This window comes from Carcharhinus amblyrhynchos, chromosome 26 (genome assembly GCF_965287045.1).
Source record: "Carcharhinus amblyrhynchos chromosome 26, sCarAmb.v2.hapA, whole genome shotgun sequence".
In the NCBI taxonomy this organism is placed as follows: domain Eukaryota; kingdom Metazoa; phylum Chordata; class Chondrichthyes; order Carcharhiniformes; family Carcharhinidae; genus Carcharhinus; species Carcharhinus amblyrhynchos.
Window position 1 is genome coordinate 14,677,867 of NC_137349.1, and position 18,704 is coordinate 14,696,570.

At 44.2% G+C, this 18,704-nt stretch overlaps 1 protein-coding gene across 1 annotated transcript in view; it reads left to right on the forward strand.

Annotated features, from left to right (window-relative positions):
• Nucleotides 1–18,704, forward strand: part of comp (cartilage oligomeric matrix protein) — a 46,201-nt gene that overhangs the window by 23,250 nt on the left and 4,247 nt on the right. Inside the window, exons 11-18 of the mRNA XM_080213125.1 lie at nt 1,986–2,104; nt 3,024–3,076; nt 13,523–13,716; nt 14,435–14,613; nt 15,534–15,582; nt 15,878–16,074; nt 17,479–17,651; nt 18,051–18,190. Coding sequence (XP_080069251.1) covers nt 1,986–2,104; nt 3,024–3,076; nt 13,523–13,716; nt 14,435–14,613; nt 15,534–15,582; nt 15,878–16,074; nt 17,479–17,651; nt 18,051–18,190 — 1,104 coding nt within the window. The remainder of the gene's footprint in view (nt 1–1,985; nt 2,105–3,023; nt 3,077–13,522; nt 13,717–14,434; nt 14,614–15,533; nt 15,583–15,877; nt 16,075–17,478; nt 17,652–18,050; nt 18,191–18,704) is intronic.

Here is an 18,704-nt window from a genome sequence, read left to right on the forward strand (position 1 = left end):
GCATCTCTTTTGGTTTCAGATTCCAGCATCCACAGTAATTTACTTTTACTGCTAGATTGGAATTTGGTAAATGTTACACCACTTTTCACGAAAGGAGGGAGAGAGAAAACAAGGAACTACAGGCCAGTTAGCCTGAGATCAATTGTTAGGAAAATGCTGGAATCTACTATTTAAAAAGTCTTAACAATGCACTGAGAAAAGCATAGCGTGATTAGAACAAATCAAAATAGTTTTACTAAAGGGAAATCCTGTCTGACAAATTTAATAGAATTTTTTGAGGATGTAGCTAGTAGAGTAGATAAAGGAGAATCAGTAGATGTAGTATGTTTGGATTTCTAAAAGGCACTTGATAAGATGCCACACAAAAGGTTAGGGGCAAGGAAAGGGCTCATGAAATTGGAGGTAATATATTAGCACGGATAGAGAAACAGAGACTGAGCATAAACAGGGCAAGTTGGCAGGCAACTTGAATAGTGAAGTTCTGCAAGAATCAGTGCTGAGTCCTCAGCTATTTACAATATCTATTATAACTTAAATGAAGAGACAGAGAGGAATGTATCAAGGTTTGCTGATGATACCAAGCTAGGGAGGAACGTAAACTGTGGGGAGGACACAGAGAGGCTGTCAAGAGATGTAGACAGGTTAAATGAGTGGGCAACAAGCTGACAGATGGAGTAATATGTGAGACGTGAAGTTATTCACTTTGATTGCAAGAATAGAAAAGCAGAATATTCTTATAAGGTGAGAAACTTGTAAGTGTTCAAAGAGTCTTGTGTTCATACAAGGAATGCAGAAAGTTAGCATGTAGGTACAGCAGACAATTAGGAAGGTAAAGGGCATATTGGCCTTTATTGCGAGGGTGAAGAGTAAAAAATAAAGAAATCTTGTAATAAAGGTTTTAGTGAGACCACATCTGGAATATTGTGTGCCATTTTGGTGTCTGCATTTTAACAAAGGATAGGCTTGTATTGGAGGTGGTACAGTGAGGGTTCACTAGATCGGTCGCTGGGATTGAGGGATCTTTGATGAAAGGCTGAATAAATTGGGTTTATACTCTCTGGAGTTTAGAAGAATGAGGCTACCTCTTTGACACATCCAGGATTCTGAAGGGGATTGACAGGGTGGAGGCTGAGAGAGTGTTTCCATTGGTCAAAGAATCTAAAACATGGGGCACAGTGTCAGGTTAAGGGGCTGATCATTTAGGACTGAGATGAGGAGAAATGTCTTCGCTCAGAAGGAGTGAATCTTCAGAATTCTCTCCCCAGAGGATTATGGATGCTCCATTGTTAAATAGATTTAAGATTTTTGGTCTGTTGGGGAATTATGGAATATGGGGAGTTGGCAGGATCCAGAGCCCAACATCAGCCATGGTGGTGTTAAATGGTAGAGAAAATCTGATGGGCCAAATGGCCTACTCCTGCTCTGATTTCTTGTGTTGAAGAGCTTGCTCTTCGTTCAATATCGATTAAGACTGATCCTTAGTTTCAACTTCCCTTTAATGCCTACTCTCCACATTCCTAATTCCTCAGAGATCAAAAACCTATCTCAATTTTGAATATGCTGAATGACTGGGGAGAGAATTCCAAAGATTCACTCCCTCTGAGTGAAAATATTTCTCCTCATCTTAGTCCTAACTGCCCCTTATCCTGAGATTGTGCTCCTGAGTTTTAGATTCCCTGACCAGCAAATACAATCTCTCAGTGCCCACCCTATCAAACCCCTTCAGAATCCTGGATGTTTCAATAAGATCACCTCTCATTCTTCTTAAACTCCAGAGAAGATCAGCCCAATTTTCTCAGCCTCATCATGGAACAATGCCCTCATCCCAGAGAGGAATCTAGTGAAGTTAGTGAGCTACAAGGTGGGTAGGGGTGGCCTGGGTCTGGAAACGTACTGAGACTGGCAAGGCTGCACTGCAGTTGGTGAGTAGTTCCTGTTCCTAATCTGAAATGCTTTGGATTTCAATCGTTCTTTATCTTTTCCAGGAATCAGGAATAGTTTAGATAACTGTGAGGAAGTTCCTAACTGGGATCAGCTGGACCAGGACAGTGATGGAGTTGGAGATGCTTGTGACAGCTGTCCAAACATCAGTAACCCAGATCAGGTAAGTGTCAGGTGCTTGGCACCAGCCACCTCAACCTCCTCCCCTTGTCCTGCACCTGGGGAGCTCTCACCTTCTATCCGGGGCAGCCTCAGACATTGGCCACATAACCCTCAGCCTGCTCTCAATGGCTCAACCTCTGGCTCATACTCAATGTGTGAGAAGTTCTAGGGTCCTCTTCTCTATAGGGGTCTCTTGCTGTCTCTCTGGGGGTCTCTTCCTGTCTCTTGGGGGTCTCTCACTGTCTCGCTGGGGGTCTCTCACTGTCTCGCTGGGGGTCTCTCACTGTCTCCCTGGGAGTCTCTCTCCATCTCTTGGGGGTCTCGTGCCATCTCTCTTGGTGGTCTCTCGCTGTCTGCCTGAGGGTCTCTCACTGTCTCTCTGGGAGTCTATCACCAGCTCCGTGGGGGTCTGTCACCATCTCTGTGATGGTTCTCTCACCGTGTCTCTGAGGGTCTCTCGCTGTCTCTCTGGGGTTCTCTCGCCGTCTCTCTGGGGGGCTTTCTCCGTCTCTCTGGGGGGGTCTCGCTGTCTCTCTGGGGGTCTCTCGCTGTCTCTCTGGGGGTCTCTCACTATCTCCCTGGGGTTCCCTCGCCGTCTCTCTGGGGGTTCTCTCACCATCTCTGTAATGGTTCTCTCGCTGTCTCTTTAGGGGTCTCTCGCTATCTCTCTGGGGGGGTCTCTCGCCATCCCTCTGGGGGGGGGTCTCTTGCCGTCTCTCTGGGGGTCTCTTGCCATCTCTCTGAGAGTCTCTCGCCATCTCTCTGGGGGTCTCTCGCCGTCTCCCTGGGGGTCTCTCGCCATCTCCCTGGGGGTCTCTCGCTGTCTCTCTAGGGGGCGCCTCTGTCTGTGCTCAATGAGCTGGGATGAGTGGGATTTAATGGTCTGGATTTGAGGGTTATTTTGATACTGATTTTTCCAGGTGGACCATGATGATGACCTTGTAGGTGATTCCTGTGACACAAACACTGACAGGTAAGGGTGCAGGCTCCATCTTGAAACTGAGTGGGGAAGTTGTGTATACAACAGGTAATTAAAACAGGAACAGAGTGACTTTGAGAAAGATTATTCACAACTTCAGTCCAACAATCCTCACTACTGAGCACCCACTCAGCTGGGGATATAGAGGCAATAAGAGGATAGTGTGTGTGTGTGTGTGTGTGTGTGTGTGTGTGTGTGTGTGTGTGTGTGTGTGTGTGTGTGTGTGTGTGTGTGTGTGTGTGTGTGTGTATACAAGTATATAGAGTCAGAGATTTACAGCATGGAAACAGGCTCTTTGGCCCAATTTGTCCATGCCGCCCATTTTTTCAAAACCCTAAGCTAATCCCAACTGCCCACATTTGGCCCATATCCTTCTATACCCATCGTACCCATGTAACTATCTAAATGCTTTTTAAAAGACAAAATTGTACCCATCTCTACTACTACCTCTGACAGTTTGTTCCAGACACTCACCACCCTGTGTGAAAAAATTGCCCCTCTGGACGCTTCTGTATCTCTCCCCTCTCACCTTAAACCTATGCCCTCTAGTTTTAGACTCCCCAACCTTTGGGGAAAAGATATTGAGTATCTAGCTGATCTGTGCCCCTCGTTATTTTATAGACCTCTATAAGATCATCCCTCAGCCTCCTACATCCCAGAGAAAAAAGTCCCAGTCTATCCAGCCTCTCCTTATAACCCAAACTATCAAATCCCGGTAGCATCCTAGTAAATCTTTTCTGCACTCTTTCTAGTTTAATAATATCCTTTCTATAATAGGGTGACTAGAACTGCACACAGTATTTCAAGAGTGGCCTTACCAATGTCTTGTACAACTTCAACAAGATGTTCCAACGTCTGTATTCAATGTTCTGACCGATGAAACCAAGCATGCCGAATGCCTTCTTCACCACTCTGTCCACCTGTGACTCCATTTCCAAGGAACTATGAACATGTATCCCTCGATTTCTTTGTTCTGTAACTGTCCCCAGTGCCCTACCATTAACTGAATAAGTCCTGCCCTAGTTCAATCTACCAAAATGTATCACCTCACATTTGTCTAAATTAAACTCTATGTACCATTCGTCAGCCCACTGGCCCAATTGATCAAGATCCCATTGCAATTGGAGATAATTTTCTTCACTGTCCGCTATGCCACCAATCTTATTGTCATCTACAAACTTACTAACCATGTCTCCTGTATTCTCATCCAAATCATTAATATAAATGACAAATAACACTGGACCCAGCACTGATCCCTGAGGCACACTGCTGGTCACAGGCCTCCAATTTGAAAAACAACTCTCTACAACCACCCCCTGGCTTCTGTTAAGAAGCCAATTTTATATCCATTTAGATATCTCACCCTAGATCTTGTAAGATTTAACGAAATGCAATAAACCTATCATGCAGTACCTTGTCAAAGGCCTTGCTAAAGTCTATGTAGACAACATCAACTGCACTGCCCTCATCTATTTATCTATCTATTTCTAGTTTAATAATATCCTTTCCATAATAGGGTGACCAGAATTGCACACAGTATTCCAAGTGTGGCCTTACCAATGTCCTGTACAACTTCAACAAGACATTCCAACTCCTGTATTCAATGTTCTGACCGATGAAACCAAGTATACTTTCAAGGAGCTATGAACATATACCCCCAGATCTCTTTGTTCTGTAACTCTCCCCAACGCCCTAGCATTAACTGATTAAGTCCTCCCTGGTTCAATCTACCAAAATGCATCACCTTGCATTTGTCTAAATTAAACTCCATCTGCCATTCATCAGCCCACTGGTCCAATTGATCAAGGTCGCGTTGCAATTGGAGATAACTTTCTTCACTGTCCACTATGCCACCAATCTTATTGTTGTCTGCAAAACTTGCTAACCATGCCTTCTATATTCTCATCCAAATCATTAATATAAATCAGAAATAACAGTGGACCCAGCACTGATCCCTAAGGCACACTGCTGGTCACAGGCCTCCAGTTCAAAAAAGAATTCTCTATAACCACCCTCTGGCTTCTGTCAAGAAGTGGAGATGCTGGCATTGGACTGGGGTAAACACACTTAAGAAGTCTCACAACACCAGGTTGAAGTCCAACAGGTTTATTTGGTAGTAAATGTCACTAGCTTTCAGAATGCTGTTCCTTCGTCAGGTGAGTGGAGAGTTCTGATCACAAACAGGGCATAGAAAGGCACACACAATTTATAGACGATTGATTAGAATGTGACTCTTTACAGCTAATCTGCTACTCAAGTCTTAAAGGTGCAGAGAGTGTGAGTGGAGATAGCATTAAGCATATGTTATAGAGATGTGTATTGTCTCCAGACAGGACAGTAAGTGAGATGTTGCAAGTTCAGGCAAATCATGAGGGTTACAGATAGTGCGACATGAACCCAAGATCCCGGTTGAGGCCATCCTCGTGTGCGGAACTTGGCTATCAGTTTCTGCTCAGCGACTCTGCACTGTTGTATGTCGTGAAGGCTGCCTCGGAAATGTTTACCTGAAGATCAGAGGCCGAATGCCCATGACCGCTGACGTGTTCGCCAACAGGAAGGGAACAGTCTTGCCTGGTGATTGTCGAGCGGTGTTCATTCATCCGTTGTCGTAGCGTCTGCATGGTCTACCCAATGTACCATGCCTCAGGACATCCTTAATGCTCCATTAAGGACACTCACCTCAGCACCTCACTGTGTCGCAAGCCCACAGATAACTTCACGATGCTCCACTTCTCCAGCTTCCACCCTAAACACGTTAAAGAAGCCATCCCCTATGGACAAGCCCTCCGTATAGACAGGATCTGCTCAGATGAGGAGAATTGCAACAGATACCTCCAGATGCTGAAAGATGCCCTCATAAGAACAGGATATGGCGGTCGACTCATCGATCGACAGTTCCGATGCGCCACAGCGAAAAACCGCACCGACCTCCTCAGAAGTCAAACACGGGACAGAGTACCCTTCGCCGTCCAGTACTTCCCCAGAGCGGAGAAGCTACAACAACTTCTCCGGAGCCTTCAACATGTCATTGATGAAGATGAACATCTCGCCAAAGCCATCCCCATACCCCAACTTCTTGCCTTCAAACAACCGCACAACCTCAAACAGAGCATTGTCCACAGCAAACTACCCAGCCTTCAGGAGAACAGTGACCACAAACACTACACAATCCTGCCACAGCAACCTCTGCAAGACATGCCGGACCATCGACAAGGATGCCATCATCTCACGTGAGAATACCATCCACCAGGTACACAGTACATACTGTTACAAATCGGCCAAAGTTGTCTACCTGATACGCTGCAGGAAAGGATGTTCTGAGGCATGGTACATTGGGCAGACATGCAGACGCTACGACAATGGATGAGCAAACACCGCTCAACAATCATCAGGCAAGACTGTTCCTTTCCTGTTGGTGAACATTTCAGCGGTCACGGGCATTCAGCCTCTGATCTTTGGGTAAACGTTTCCAAGGCGGCCTTCACAACATACAACAGCGCAGAGTCGCTGAGCAGAAACTGATAGCCAAGTTCCGCACACATGAGGATGGCCTCAACCGGGATCTTGGGTTCATGTCACACTATCTGTAACCCCCATGACTTGCCTGAACTTGCAACATCTCAGTTACTGTCCTGTCTGAAGACAATACTCTTTAACCCATGCTTAATGCTATCTCCACTCACACTGTCTGCACCTTTAAGACTTGAATAGCAGATTAGCTGTAAAGAGTCACATTCTAATCAGTATTCTGTAAACTGTGTGTGCCTTTATATGCCCTATTTGTGATCAGAACTCTCCACTCATCTGATGAAAGAACAGTATTCCGAAAGCTAGTGGCGATTACTACCAAATAAACCTGTTGGACTTTAACCTAATGTTGTGAGATTTTTTATTCTGTCAAGAAGCCGATTTTGTATCCATTTAGATACCTCACTCTGGATCCCGTGAGATTTACCTTATGCAACAACCTACTATGCGGTACCTTGTCAAAAGCCTTGCTAAAGTCCATATAGACAACATCAACTGCACTGCCCTCATCTACCTTCTTGGTTACCCCTTCAAAAAACTCAATCAAATTTGTGAGATATGATTTTCCACTCACAAAGCCATGCTATCTATCCCTAATCAGTCCTTGCATCTCTAAATGCCTGTAGATCCAGTCTCTCAAAACACGTTCCAACAATTTACCCACCACAGAAGTGAGGCTAACTGGCCTGTAGTTCCCAGGCTTTCCCCTCCACCCTTTTTAAACAAAGGCACAACAGTTGCCACTCTCCAATCTTCAGGCACATCACCCGTGACTATCGATGATTCAAATATCTCGGCTAGGGGACCTGCAATTTCCTCCCTAACCTCCCACAATGTCCTGGGATACACTTCATCAGGTCTCGGGGATTTATCTACCTTGATGCGCTTTAAGACTTCCAGTACCTCCTTCTCTGTAATATGCACATTCCTCAAGACATTAATATTTATTTCCCCAAGCTCCCTAACAACCAAGCTTTTCTCAACAGTAAATACTGATGAGAAAAAGTAATTTAGGATCTCACCCATCTCTTGTGGATCAGCACATAGATGACCTTGTTGATCCTTAAGAGGCCCTACTCTCTCCCTTGTTGCCCTTTATTTATTTGTAGAATCTTTTTGGATTCTCCTTTGCCTTATCTGCCGAAACAATCTTGTGTCCCCCTTTTGCCCTCCTGATTTCTCTCTTAACTCTACTCCTACACCCCCTATACTCTTCAAGGAATTCACTTGATCCCAGTTGCCTATGCATGTCATGGGCCTCCTTATTCATCTTGACCAGGCCTCAATATCCCAAGTCATCCAGGGTTCCCAACTTCTGCCAGCCTTGTGCGTGTGGGTGTGTGTGTGTATGTATGTGTGCGTGTGTGTCTGTACATGTGTGTGTGTATATATACAGTGCCTAGGTGAGGATCCCCAAATTTGTTAATCCAGGTAACACCTCTCTATTTGCTATGGCTTGGCTGGAATATCCCTGAGTTTTTGTGTACAGGTGAGGGATAATGAACTGGCTGCTTTTATTAAACCCCCTCTGCTGGTCGCAACAAGATTAACCTGAAGAAACAATCCCTCCCTCTGCCTTTTCCCGTCCCAACATATATATTTTAGAAGGAGCCAATTTAACCAGGCTTTCTGGAGTTAGAGTGAGTTTATTAACTACCAACGGTAAGAAAATGTTAAAACACATGAATATATGTTTGCACAGATGAGAAGTGAAACAGTCCATGACCTGTGAGGAATAGATTGATTGTTGCAGTTGTTGTGATTTGAGATTCCAGTTGCACTGAATTCAGCACGCGCTTCTGTGGGTGTGAGAGTGTGTTGTGCGTGTGTCTCAATGTTTGTGTGTGTGAGAGAGTGTGTGTGTGTCAATGTGTGTGTGTATGTGCGTGTGTATGTACGTGCACGCTCGTGTGTGTGTGTGTGTGTGTGTGTTCGTGTGTGTGTGTGTGAGAGAGTGCATATGTTTTTTCAGTTGTTCATGGGATGTGAACATGGTTGGCAAGGCCAGAATTTATTATCCAGCCCTTGAGAAGGTGGTGGTGAGCTGCCTTCTTGAACTGTAGCAGTCCATGTGGTATACGTGCACCTACAGTGCTGTGAGAAGGGGAGTCAGTATTCCTCTTGGAGGGAACTCACAGCTGATAGTGTTCCCATACATCTGTGGCCCTTGTATTTCTAGGTGGTAGAAGTCATGTGTTTTGGGGCTTGACAAGTTCCTGCAGTGCATCTTGTAGCTGGTACACACGGCTAGTACTGTGCATTGGTGGTGAAGGTGAAGGATAAGTGACAACTAGTGGGTTGCTTTGTTCTGGATGAAGAACTGGTTAGCTAACAGAAATAGGGAGATGGCATAAATAGATCATTTTCTGGTTGGCAAGTTACGATGAGTGGAGTGCCTGAGAGATCAGTGCTGAAGCCTCAAACAAGTAACATTGATATCAATGACTTGGATGAAGGGACTGAATGTCTGGGAGCTCAATTTTCTGATGACACAATTTTGAGTAGGAAGATAAGTTGAGAAAAGAACATAAGGAGTCATAAGGAGGTTAACTGACATTCTTCAGTGTTGTTGGAGCTGCACCCATCCAGACAAATGGGGCGTATTTCATCGCACTCCTGACTTGTGCCTTGTAGATGGTGGACATGTTTTGGGAATCAAGAGATGAGTTACTTGCCTCAGAATTCCCAGTCTCTGACCTGCTCTTGTAGTCACAGTTTTTATATAGTTGGTCAAGTTCAGTTTCTGATCGATGGTAACCCCCAGGATGTTGAGGGATTGGAGTAATGCCATTAAATGTCAAGGGGCGATGGTTAGATTATCTTTTCTTGGAGATGATATTGCCTTGCACTTGTGTGGTGCAGATGTACACGAGAACATGCAAACGTATTTATTAGAAATAGGAGTGGGCCATTCAGCCCCTCAAGCCTGCTTCACTATTCAATAAGGTCATGGCTGATCTGATTGTGGACTCTGCTCTACATTTCTCCTCCCCCAATAGCCATTGGCTCTTTGTTAGTGTAAGATCTATTGACCCCACTTCCACCGTTCCTTGGGGAACAGAGTTCCAAAGATTCACAACAGAGAAAAAAAAATCTTCTCATCTCTGCTTTGTGTGGGAGGCCCTTATTTTTAAACCATATCAGCTGGTTCTAGTTTTTCCAACAATCTTTTCAGCATCCATCCTGCCAAGTCCCCTCAGGATCGTATATGTTTCAATAAGATTACCTCTCAATCTTCTAAACTCCAATGGGTACAGGCCCAACCTTTCCTCATAAGATAACACTCTCCCCCACTTCCGATCTCCCCAGAAGCAATCAGGTGAACTATTTCTTACATATTTATATCCTTTCTTCAATAAAGAGACCAAAACTGTACACAATATTCTAGATGTGGTCTCAACAACATCTTGTACAACTGTAGCAAGACATCTGTGCTTTTATATTTCACTCCCCTTGCAATAAACAACATTTCATTTTCCTTCCTAATCGCTTGCTGTACCTGCAGCCTAACTTTGTGATTCATGCACCAGACACCCAGATCCCTCTGTACCTCGGAGTTCTGCAGTATCTCTCCATTTCAATAATATGCTGTTTTTCTATTCTTTAAGCTAAAGTGGACAAGTTCACATTTTCCACACTATACTCCATCTGCCAGTACTTTTCCTATTCATTTAACTTGTCTATATCCCTTTGCAGATATCTTATGTCCTTCTCACAACTTACTTTCCCACCTTTCTTTGTGTCATCAGAAAAGTTATTAACGATACATTTGGGTCCTTCACCCAAGACATTGATATAGGTAATAAACAGTTGAGGCCTCAGCACTGATCCCTCTGCTTGTCGCATTTTGCCAATTGGAGAATAATCTATTTATGCCTACTCTCTGTTTCCTGTTAACTAACCCCTTGCATCATGAGCTTTTATTTTGCATAATAATCTTTGATGTGGCACCTTGACAAACACCTTCTGGAAATTCAAGTTCATCACATCCACAGGTTCTCTTTATCCATGTTGCTTGTTGCTTTCTCAAAGAGATCCAATAAATAAATTCCCTTTCACAAAGCCACTTTGACTCTGTCTGATTCCATTAATATTTGCTAAGTGCCTTAATAACAGATTCCAGCATTTTCTCTGTGACAGATTTTATGCTAGTCAGCTTGCAGCTTCCTGTTCTCTCCCTCCTTTCTGGAATAGAGGGAGCCACATTCCCTATTTTCCAATATTGATGGGACCTTCCAGAGTCTTGGGAATTTTGGAAAGTTAAAACCAATGTGTCTGAAATCTCAGCAGACACTTTCTTTTCAGGTCCTAGGATGAAGTCCACCAGAACCTGGAGACTTGTCAGCTTTTAAATCGAATAATTTTCTCAGTAACCTTTTCCTGGTGATTATAATTGTTCCAAGCTTCTCCCTCCCTCTCACCTGATTTGCAATTATTTCTGGAATGGTATTTGTATCGTCCATGATGAAGACACAAAATATCTATTCCATTCAACTGCCAATTCTTTATTTTTTGTTATTTCCCCATTTTAAGTCTCTAGAAAACGAACATTCACGTTACTTTACCTTTTTCTTTTTAAATAAACTCTTACTACCTGTTTTTATATTTCTAGTTAGCTTTCTCTCATATTCTAATGTTTCCCTCCCATAGACCAGAAAACATAGGAGCAGAAGTATGCCATTCGGCCCATCGAGTCCACTCCGCCATTGAATGAGATCATGATTAATTAGATGTGATAACCCTCAACTCCCCATTTCCCGCCTTATCCCCATAACCCTCAATTCCCTTACTGATTAAAAACCTTTCAGTCATCATTTGCTGTTCTTTATATTCTGTAAAAAGTCTGACAACACCAGGTTTGACTAAAACCTGGTGTTGTCAGACTTTTTACTGTGTTTACGCCAGTCCAACGCCGGCATACCCACATCATGACTTTATATTCTGTCCAACCTTTTGACCTGCCACTCATCTTTATGGAATTATATGTTTTTCTTTCATCTGATAATATTTTTAACCTCCTTAGTTACCAATAGATCATCTGCCCTGTCCTTAAAGTCTGCCTTTCTCACTGGAATATATTTCCTCTAAATATTTTGAAACATTTCCTTAAATATCTGTCACTACATCTCTACTGACCTTCACTCCACTCACTTTAGCTAGCTTTGTCTTAATTGCACTTTTATTTAAATTTAAAATATCAGAGGTAGATCCATTCCTCTCTCCCTCACATGTAATGTGACATTCAGTCATGTTATGATTGCTGCTACCAAGGAGATGCCTTTACAATTAGGTCATTAATTAATTGTGTCTCATTGCACATTACGTGATCTAGAATAGCCTATTCTCTGGTTGGTACTAAAACATGCTGCTCTAAGAAACTGTACAAAAACACTATGGACCCAATACCCAGACTATCTTTGCCAAACTGATTTATCCAATCTACATGTAGATTAAAATACCATGTTTATCACTGTATCTTTCGCACAAGCCTCTTTTATTTCTTTCTGTAGATCCCGTCTTACAATGTGGTTACTCTTAGGGAGCTTAGAAACTACTCCCACCAGTGACATGTCAGCTTTACTATTTCTCATCTCCACCCAAGCTGATTCTACATTCTGATCTCTCTCTCTCTATTGTGCCGATATCATCCTTGATTAACAGAGCTACCCCTCTTCCCCCCCCATTTCCTAATTTCCTGTCCTTCCTAAATGCCCTGTACCTTTCAATATTTATCTCTGATTCTTTTGTCAACTTGCAGCTAAGACTCTGTAACGCCTCCCACATCATCCATACTGATTTTGATTTGCGATGCCATTTGCTTTGTGCATCCAAGATCAGAGCATTTGGTTGATCCTCTTACAGTCAAACTCTGATCATCATTTTTCTCATTTCTCCCTTGCTCTTTCACCATGTCTTTTCTATTTAGTTTATTACAATTTCCCAAACTTGATCCCTCGCCCTCCCCACTCTTTAGTTTAAAGCCCTCTCTAACCCCTCCCTCCCAGTTATACAACTCTGCAGAACACTGGTCCCAACACGGTTCAAGTGAAAACTATCCCAGTGATGCAGCTCCCCTTTTCCCCAATATTTCAGCCAATGCCACAGGAATCAAAACCCATTTCTTGCACGTTAATCTTTGAATCACGCATTTTATTTGTTTTGTGGTTCAGATAACAATCCACACATTATTACCTTTGAGCTTTTGCTTTATAATTTAGTCTCTAGCTGCTCAGGCTCCTGAGAAAAACCACTTTCCTGCTTCTACTTATCCCACTGGTACCTTCATGGACTGTGGACCACTGGATTGTCCCTTACAAACTACAAATAAATGACACAGAGTTTTAAGATAAGTGATTGGTTGGTGAATATTTCAGTCACTTATCTGTTTTCCTGTGAAGTCACACTTTGATTTGTCTCAGAATGTTGCTGCATCCTCTGGGTAAACTTGTTGAAAGACAACCTGAACCTGGATATTGTCCAGGTCTTGCTGCATTTGGACATGGATTGCTTCAGTATCCAAGGACTCGGAATAGTGCTGAACATTGTGCAATCATCGGCGAACATCCCCATTTCTGACCTTATGACGGAGGGAAAGTCATTGATGAAGCAGCTGAAGATGATTGGGTCTTGGACACTAACCCTGAGGAACTCCTGCAGTGATGTCCATGTGTGTATGGGGGTGGGGGGGGGGGGGGGGTGGATGGGAGATTTGGTGTAGATTTGTGCATGTGCATTTGTGTGTGTTGTGTGTGTTCGTGCATGTGTGTGTGGGTCTGTGTGTGTGTACGCGCATTTGTGTGTGGGTCTGTGGGGGTGTGTGTGTGTGTGTGTGTGTGTGTGTGGATGTGTGCTGAGTACGATGCTGTGTTCATATTACCATCAATAGTTGGGATGTTATCATTCTGCACTCAGTGACGGCGATGGACATCAGGATTCCAGAGATAATTGTCCGACAGTCATTAACAGCTCCCAGCTAGACACAGACAGGGATGGAATGGGTGATGAGTGTGATGATGATGACGATAATGATGGAATTCCTGACACCTTCTCACCTGGACCGGACAATTGTCGGCTTGTAGCTAATCCAACACAAGAAGATTATGATCGTGAGTGATTGACTTTCTCTATCTCTCTTTCCTTCTGTCTTTGGCCTTTGTCTGTCTTTGTCTCTCTCCATCTGTCTCTGCCTTTGCCCAGTCTCAGAGATAGAATGGAGCAGAGGGAAGAAAGGGAGTGTGGCAGTGAGAGGGAGAGAGTGGGGCAGAGAGTAAGGGGGAGAGGGGCAGTGAGAAAGTGATTGAGGCAGTGGGATTAGTTTGGGATTGTTCTGACAGAGCAAATGTAGCCATAATGTGTGAGTTAATGGGTTGGGGGGGGGGGGTTAGGATTTAATGTGGGGATTGAGTTGGGATTTTGTTTAGAATTAGGGTTAGGGTTTTGATTAGAGTTACAATTAGGGTTGGATTTGGGTTTAGGGTTAAGGTTATGGTTTGATTCAGGATTTGGAGTTGGGTTATGGGATAGGGGTTGGGTTAGAGTCAGTGATTGGGTTAGGATTTAGGTTGGGATTTTGTTTGGAGTTAGGGCTAGGGCTTAGAGTTACAATTAGGGTTGGGTTTGGTACAGGATTTGGGGTTGGGTTAGCGTTAGTGGTTGGGTTAGGGATAGGAATTGGGTTAGAGTTAGGGGTTGGTTTAAGGGTAAATGTTGGTTTATGGGTTGGGTTTGGGTTAGTTTTAGGGTTAGGGTTAGGAATATCTCAGATTGTTTGGGCTACTGAGTTAATTTGTGATCCTCAAGTTAATCATCTCCTTTGAATCACAGGTGATGGGACGGGGGATGCCTGTGAAGGAGATTTTGATGCTGACAAAGTTATTGATGTTATCGATGTTTGTCCGGAGAACGCTCAGATTGCACTCACCGACTTTCGAGCCTATCAGACTGTGATTCTGGACCCTGAAGGAGATGCACAGATTGACCCAAACTGGGTCGTCTTGAACCAGGTACCACATCTGCCAGCGTAAGACCCACTCCCAGGTACCACATCTGTCAGCGTAAGACCCACTCCCAGGTACCACATCTGTCAGCGTAAGACCCACTCCTGGGCACCACATCTGTCAGTGTAAGACCCACTCCCGGGTACCACATCTGTCAGCGTAAGACCCACTCCCAGATACCACATCTGTCAGCGTAAGACCCACTCCCGGGTACCACATCTGTCAGCGTAAGACCCACTCCCGGGTACCACATCTGTCAGCGTAAGACCCACCCCCAAGTACCACTATCTGCTTCAAGAAGACGACCATCATTCCAGTGCCTAAGAAAAACAAAGCAGCGTGCCTTAATGACTATCATCCAGTGACTCTGACATCTATCATTATGAAGTGCTTCGAAAAGCTAGTCATGGCACAAATCAATTCCAGCCCCCCCAGACTATTTGGATCCACAACCACAACATGTCCACAGCAGACACCATTTCCCTAGCCCTGCACTCAATCCTGGAACACCTAGATAACAAGAACACCTGTGTCAGACTCATATTAATTAAATTCAATCCGATTAAATTCAGTCAATCATTAGTTCTAACACTGATATTCAGCAATATCCAATTCAGGCAGATCTAACTGACAACTTGAGATTTTTGTTGTTAATTTAAAATATTTACAGCACCTGGTTACAGGCGATTGTTACAGTGACCTGTGCTGAGAGAGTGACTTTCCTGATGTTATTACAAGTTCAGGGTAATCTCACAATCTCTGCATAGCTCTTTAAAGGCAGCCCTGTACTTTTAAGATAGGTACAACTGTGACTGCAAAACAAATATTCCAGCCATACTGTAACTTTGATTATAAACAGTTTGTGGTTTATTGTAGATGTGTCTAAGATTTGTAACCATTACTCAAGGTTATTGTGATCATTGCAGGGAATGGAGATTGTCCAGACAATGAACAGTGACCCAGGGCTCGCTGTTGGTAAGATTTGTCTATCTTTTTATCTTTTGGATAACAGAGATGTCAATTAAATATGGAATCAATACTTCACTGTCGTTAGAGTGTTTGATGGGAACAGTGTAGAGGGAGCTTTACTCTGTATCTAACCCCATGCTGTACCTGTCCTGGCAGTGTTGGATGGGAACAGTGTAGAGGGAGCTTTACTCTGTATCTAACCCCATGCTGTACCTGTCCTGGCAGTGTTGGATGGGAACAGTGTAGACCTCAACCTAAAAGCCATGGCCTCTGTCTTGCTGAATCTGTTCTTTCTCCTCAGGTTACACGGCCTTTAATGGTGTGGATTTTGAAGGCACTTTTCATGTTAACACAGTGACAGACGATGACTACGCTGGGTTTATCTTTGGCTATCAGGACAGTTCCAGCTTTTATGTGGTGATGTGGAAACAGACAGAACAGACATATTGGCAAGCCAATCCATTCCGTGCTGTAGCTGATCCAGGAATCCAGCTTAAAGTGAGTGATTTCCCTCCATCCACAGTCTGCATCTTCACTCATGAAGCAGTCCCTGGATCCAGACTGCAGAACACAGGCTCTGTCTAGACCCACAGCATACAGCACAAATCCCCACTCTGTATTAACTCCTTTGTGCCTCATTCTGTAACCTTCTCCTCCCTTTCCCTCTCCACCTCACCTGCCTATCCATGTCCCTGTCTCCATGTCGCCCAATTTCTCTTTGCCTGTCACTCCGTACTCCCAGTCTGTGTTGCCAGCTCCAACTGTGATCTAACCGACCTTTACATAGAATCCCTACAATGCAGGAGGCCATTCAGCCCATTGAGTCTGCACTAATTGCAATCTGACCCAGGCCCTATTCCCACATATTTACCCTGCTAATGCCCTGACATTAAGGAACAATTTAGCATGGCCAATCAACCTAACCCACACATCTTTGGACTGTGGGAGGAAACTGGAGCACCTGGAGGAAACCCACACAGATATGGGGAGAAGTGCAGACTCCACACAGACAGTGACCCAAGGCCGGAATTGAACTTGGATATTTACATCTTCACTTTTGTATTCTGGTCTCGTAGAAATAAATCTTTCTGACCTTTCACAGCATATTTCCACTTTGCTTATTCATGTTTCCGCTCATCTCCATTCAGATTCTTCAATGTAATGTCAGAGGTGAAATTTATCAGGAAATAGCAGGAGGGACTGGAACTCATTGGTTAATTCTTCCAAAGAACCAGGATAGGTGCAACAGGCTGAATGTAGAATTGTGTGATTTTTCTAAGCACAGTGGGAGGCTGCCGGGACAGTGCATCAGGCAGAATTTAAACTTCCAAATATATAAATCCCATACATTAATACTCATTGTATATTGGCTATAGCTGGATTGGTTGTTGGGCAGTGAAACATTATCTCACTAACTGTCCATGGGAAGGGATAAAGAAATAGAGCATTATCACGAATCAATGAGTGACTATCAGGAGGTGATAAACAGGCTTGTTATAGATGTACGGGGAAAAAGCAACGGGTTCTCAATAGTGAGTAGAGAGATGTTATTATGCTGACTTGTTAACCACGATTAACCAGTAATAGCTAAAGCATGTTGATGGAACCTATTAGAAGGATCTAATTGATTAAATCTAAAAAAAAGGACAATGGAGCTCCTTTTAAACTGGTCTATCTGAAGGTAGCATTAACTTTCATCTGCTAGTGTTTAAGTTGATTCTGATCTCTCTATACTACCCACAGAGGGCGGTATCTCACCCCACTGCCGTCCTGACTGAATGGAGACTTTCAATGTTGTCCAGCACTCCCCAGCTTGTAATGACGATGAAAGGATATGTGACAATATCCACGATAAACTAACAGATCTTTTACTGATGGAATGTTTTAACTTGCTCCGTCCAGGCAGTGAAATCTCAGACTGGCCCAGGGGAACACCTCCGCAATGCCCTGTGGCACACAGGAGACACCAGTAATCAGGTCAAGCTCCTGTGGAAAGATCCCAGGAATGTGGGATGGAAAGACAAGACTTCCTATCGGTGGTTCCTGCAGCATCGTCCCCAAGTGGGGTACATCAGGTGAGTCGTAGCCCTGTGGAGGGGGAGGAGGGGGCGAGGGTCATCACCCCAGGGGTTAAAGGTCACAGGCCAAAGGGGTATTTTTGGCAGGGAGGGGGAGGTGTTCGCCCAACCCCCATTTCCTCTAGGATAGACAATCACTTCATCACAGAACAGAAACTGGGGAAAGCTGTAGTGAGCGGCAGGTGGGAGCAAGAGTTAGAATATACCATTGGAAGCCTGTCCTTTCAATAAGGTTGGATGTGTGCACCAGGTGTTTCACCTCTGCAACATCAACTCCCGCTGCTCCCGAACCTTCACCTTCCCTCCCCATCTCCCTTGTCCCTCTCCCACCTCCCTCAGCCTCTTCCCCCCTCCCCATTTCCCTCGTGCCATTGAGTCTGTGTTTTGTTCTTGCAGAGTGCGCTTGTTTGAAGGAACAGAGATTGTGGCGGATTCCGGAACAATCATTGACACCACAATGCGTGGCGGGAGACTCGGAGTCTTCAGTTTCTCTCAGGAAAATATCATCTGGGCAAACCTGCGGTATCGCTGCAATGGTGAGAGGGGTGAGGGGTGTCAAAGGTCAAGGGGGGGAGCGAGGAGGATGGGTGAGTGTGGTAAGGATTGAGGGCAATGAATAAGGGATGAGAAAAACTCTGGATTATTACTTCACACTGACATAGGGGACTGTAGGACATTTATCAAGAGTTGCAATGAAGTAGTTCTGGAGCAGAGATATTTAGGGGTGTGTGTGCGCGTTTTTAAGGCAAGGATAGATAAATTTTTGAATAGTGAAGAAATTAAGCGTTATGGTGAGCAGGCGGGTAACAGGAGCTGAATCCACAAAAAGATCAGCCACGATCTTACTGAATGGCAGAGCAGGCTCAAGCGGCCAGATGGCTTACTCCTGCTCCTAGTTCTTACGTGTGTACAAAATCAATTCAAAAGATAAACTGAGTATTGATCTTTGTTGCAATGGAATATAAATGGAGGTGGTGCATGTTATCTGGAGCTCGAGTCAGACCCCATTTGAGGAATCGGGAAGGGTACATTGGCCTTACCAGGGACGGT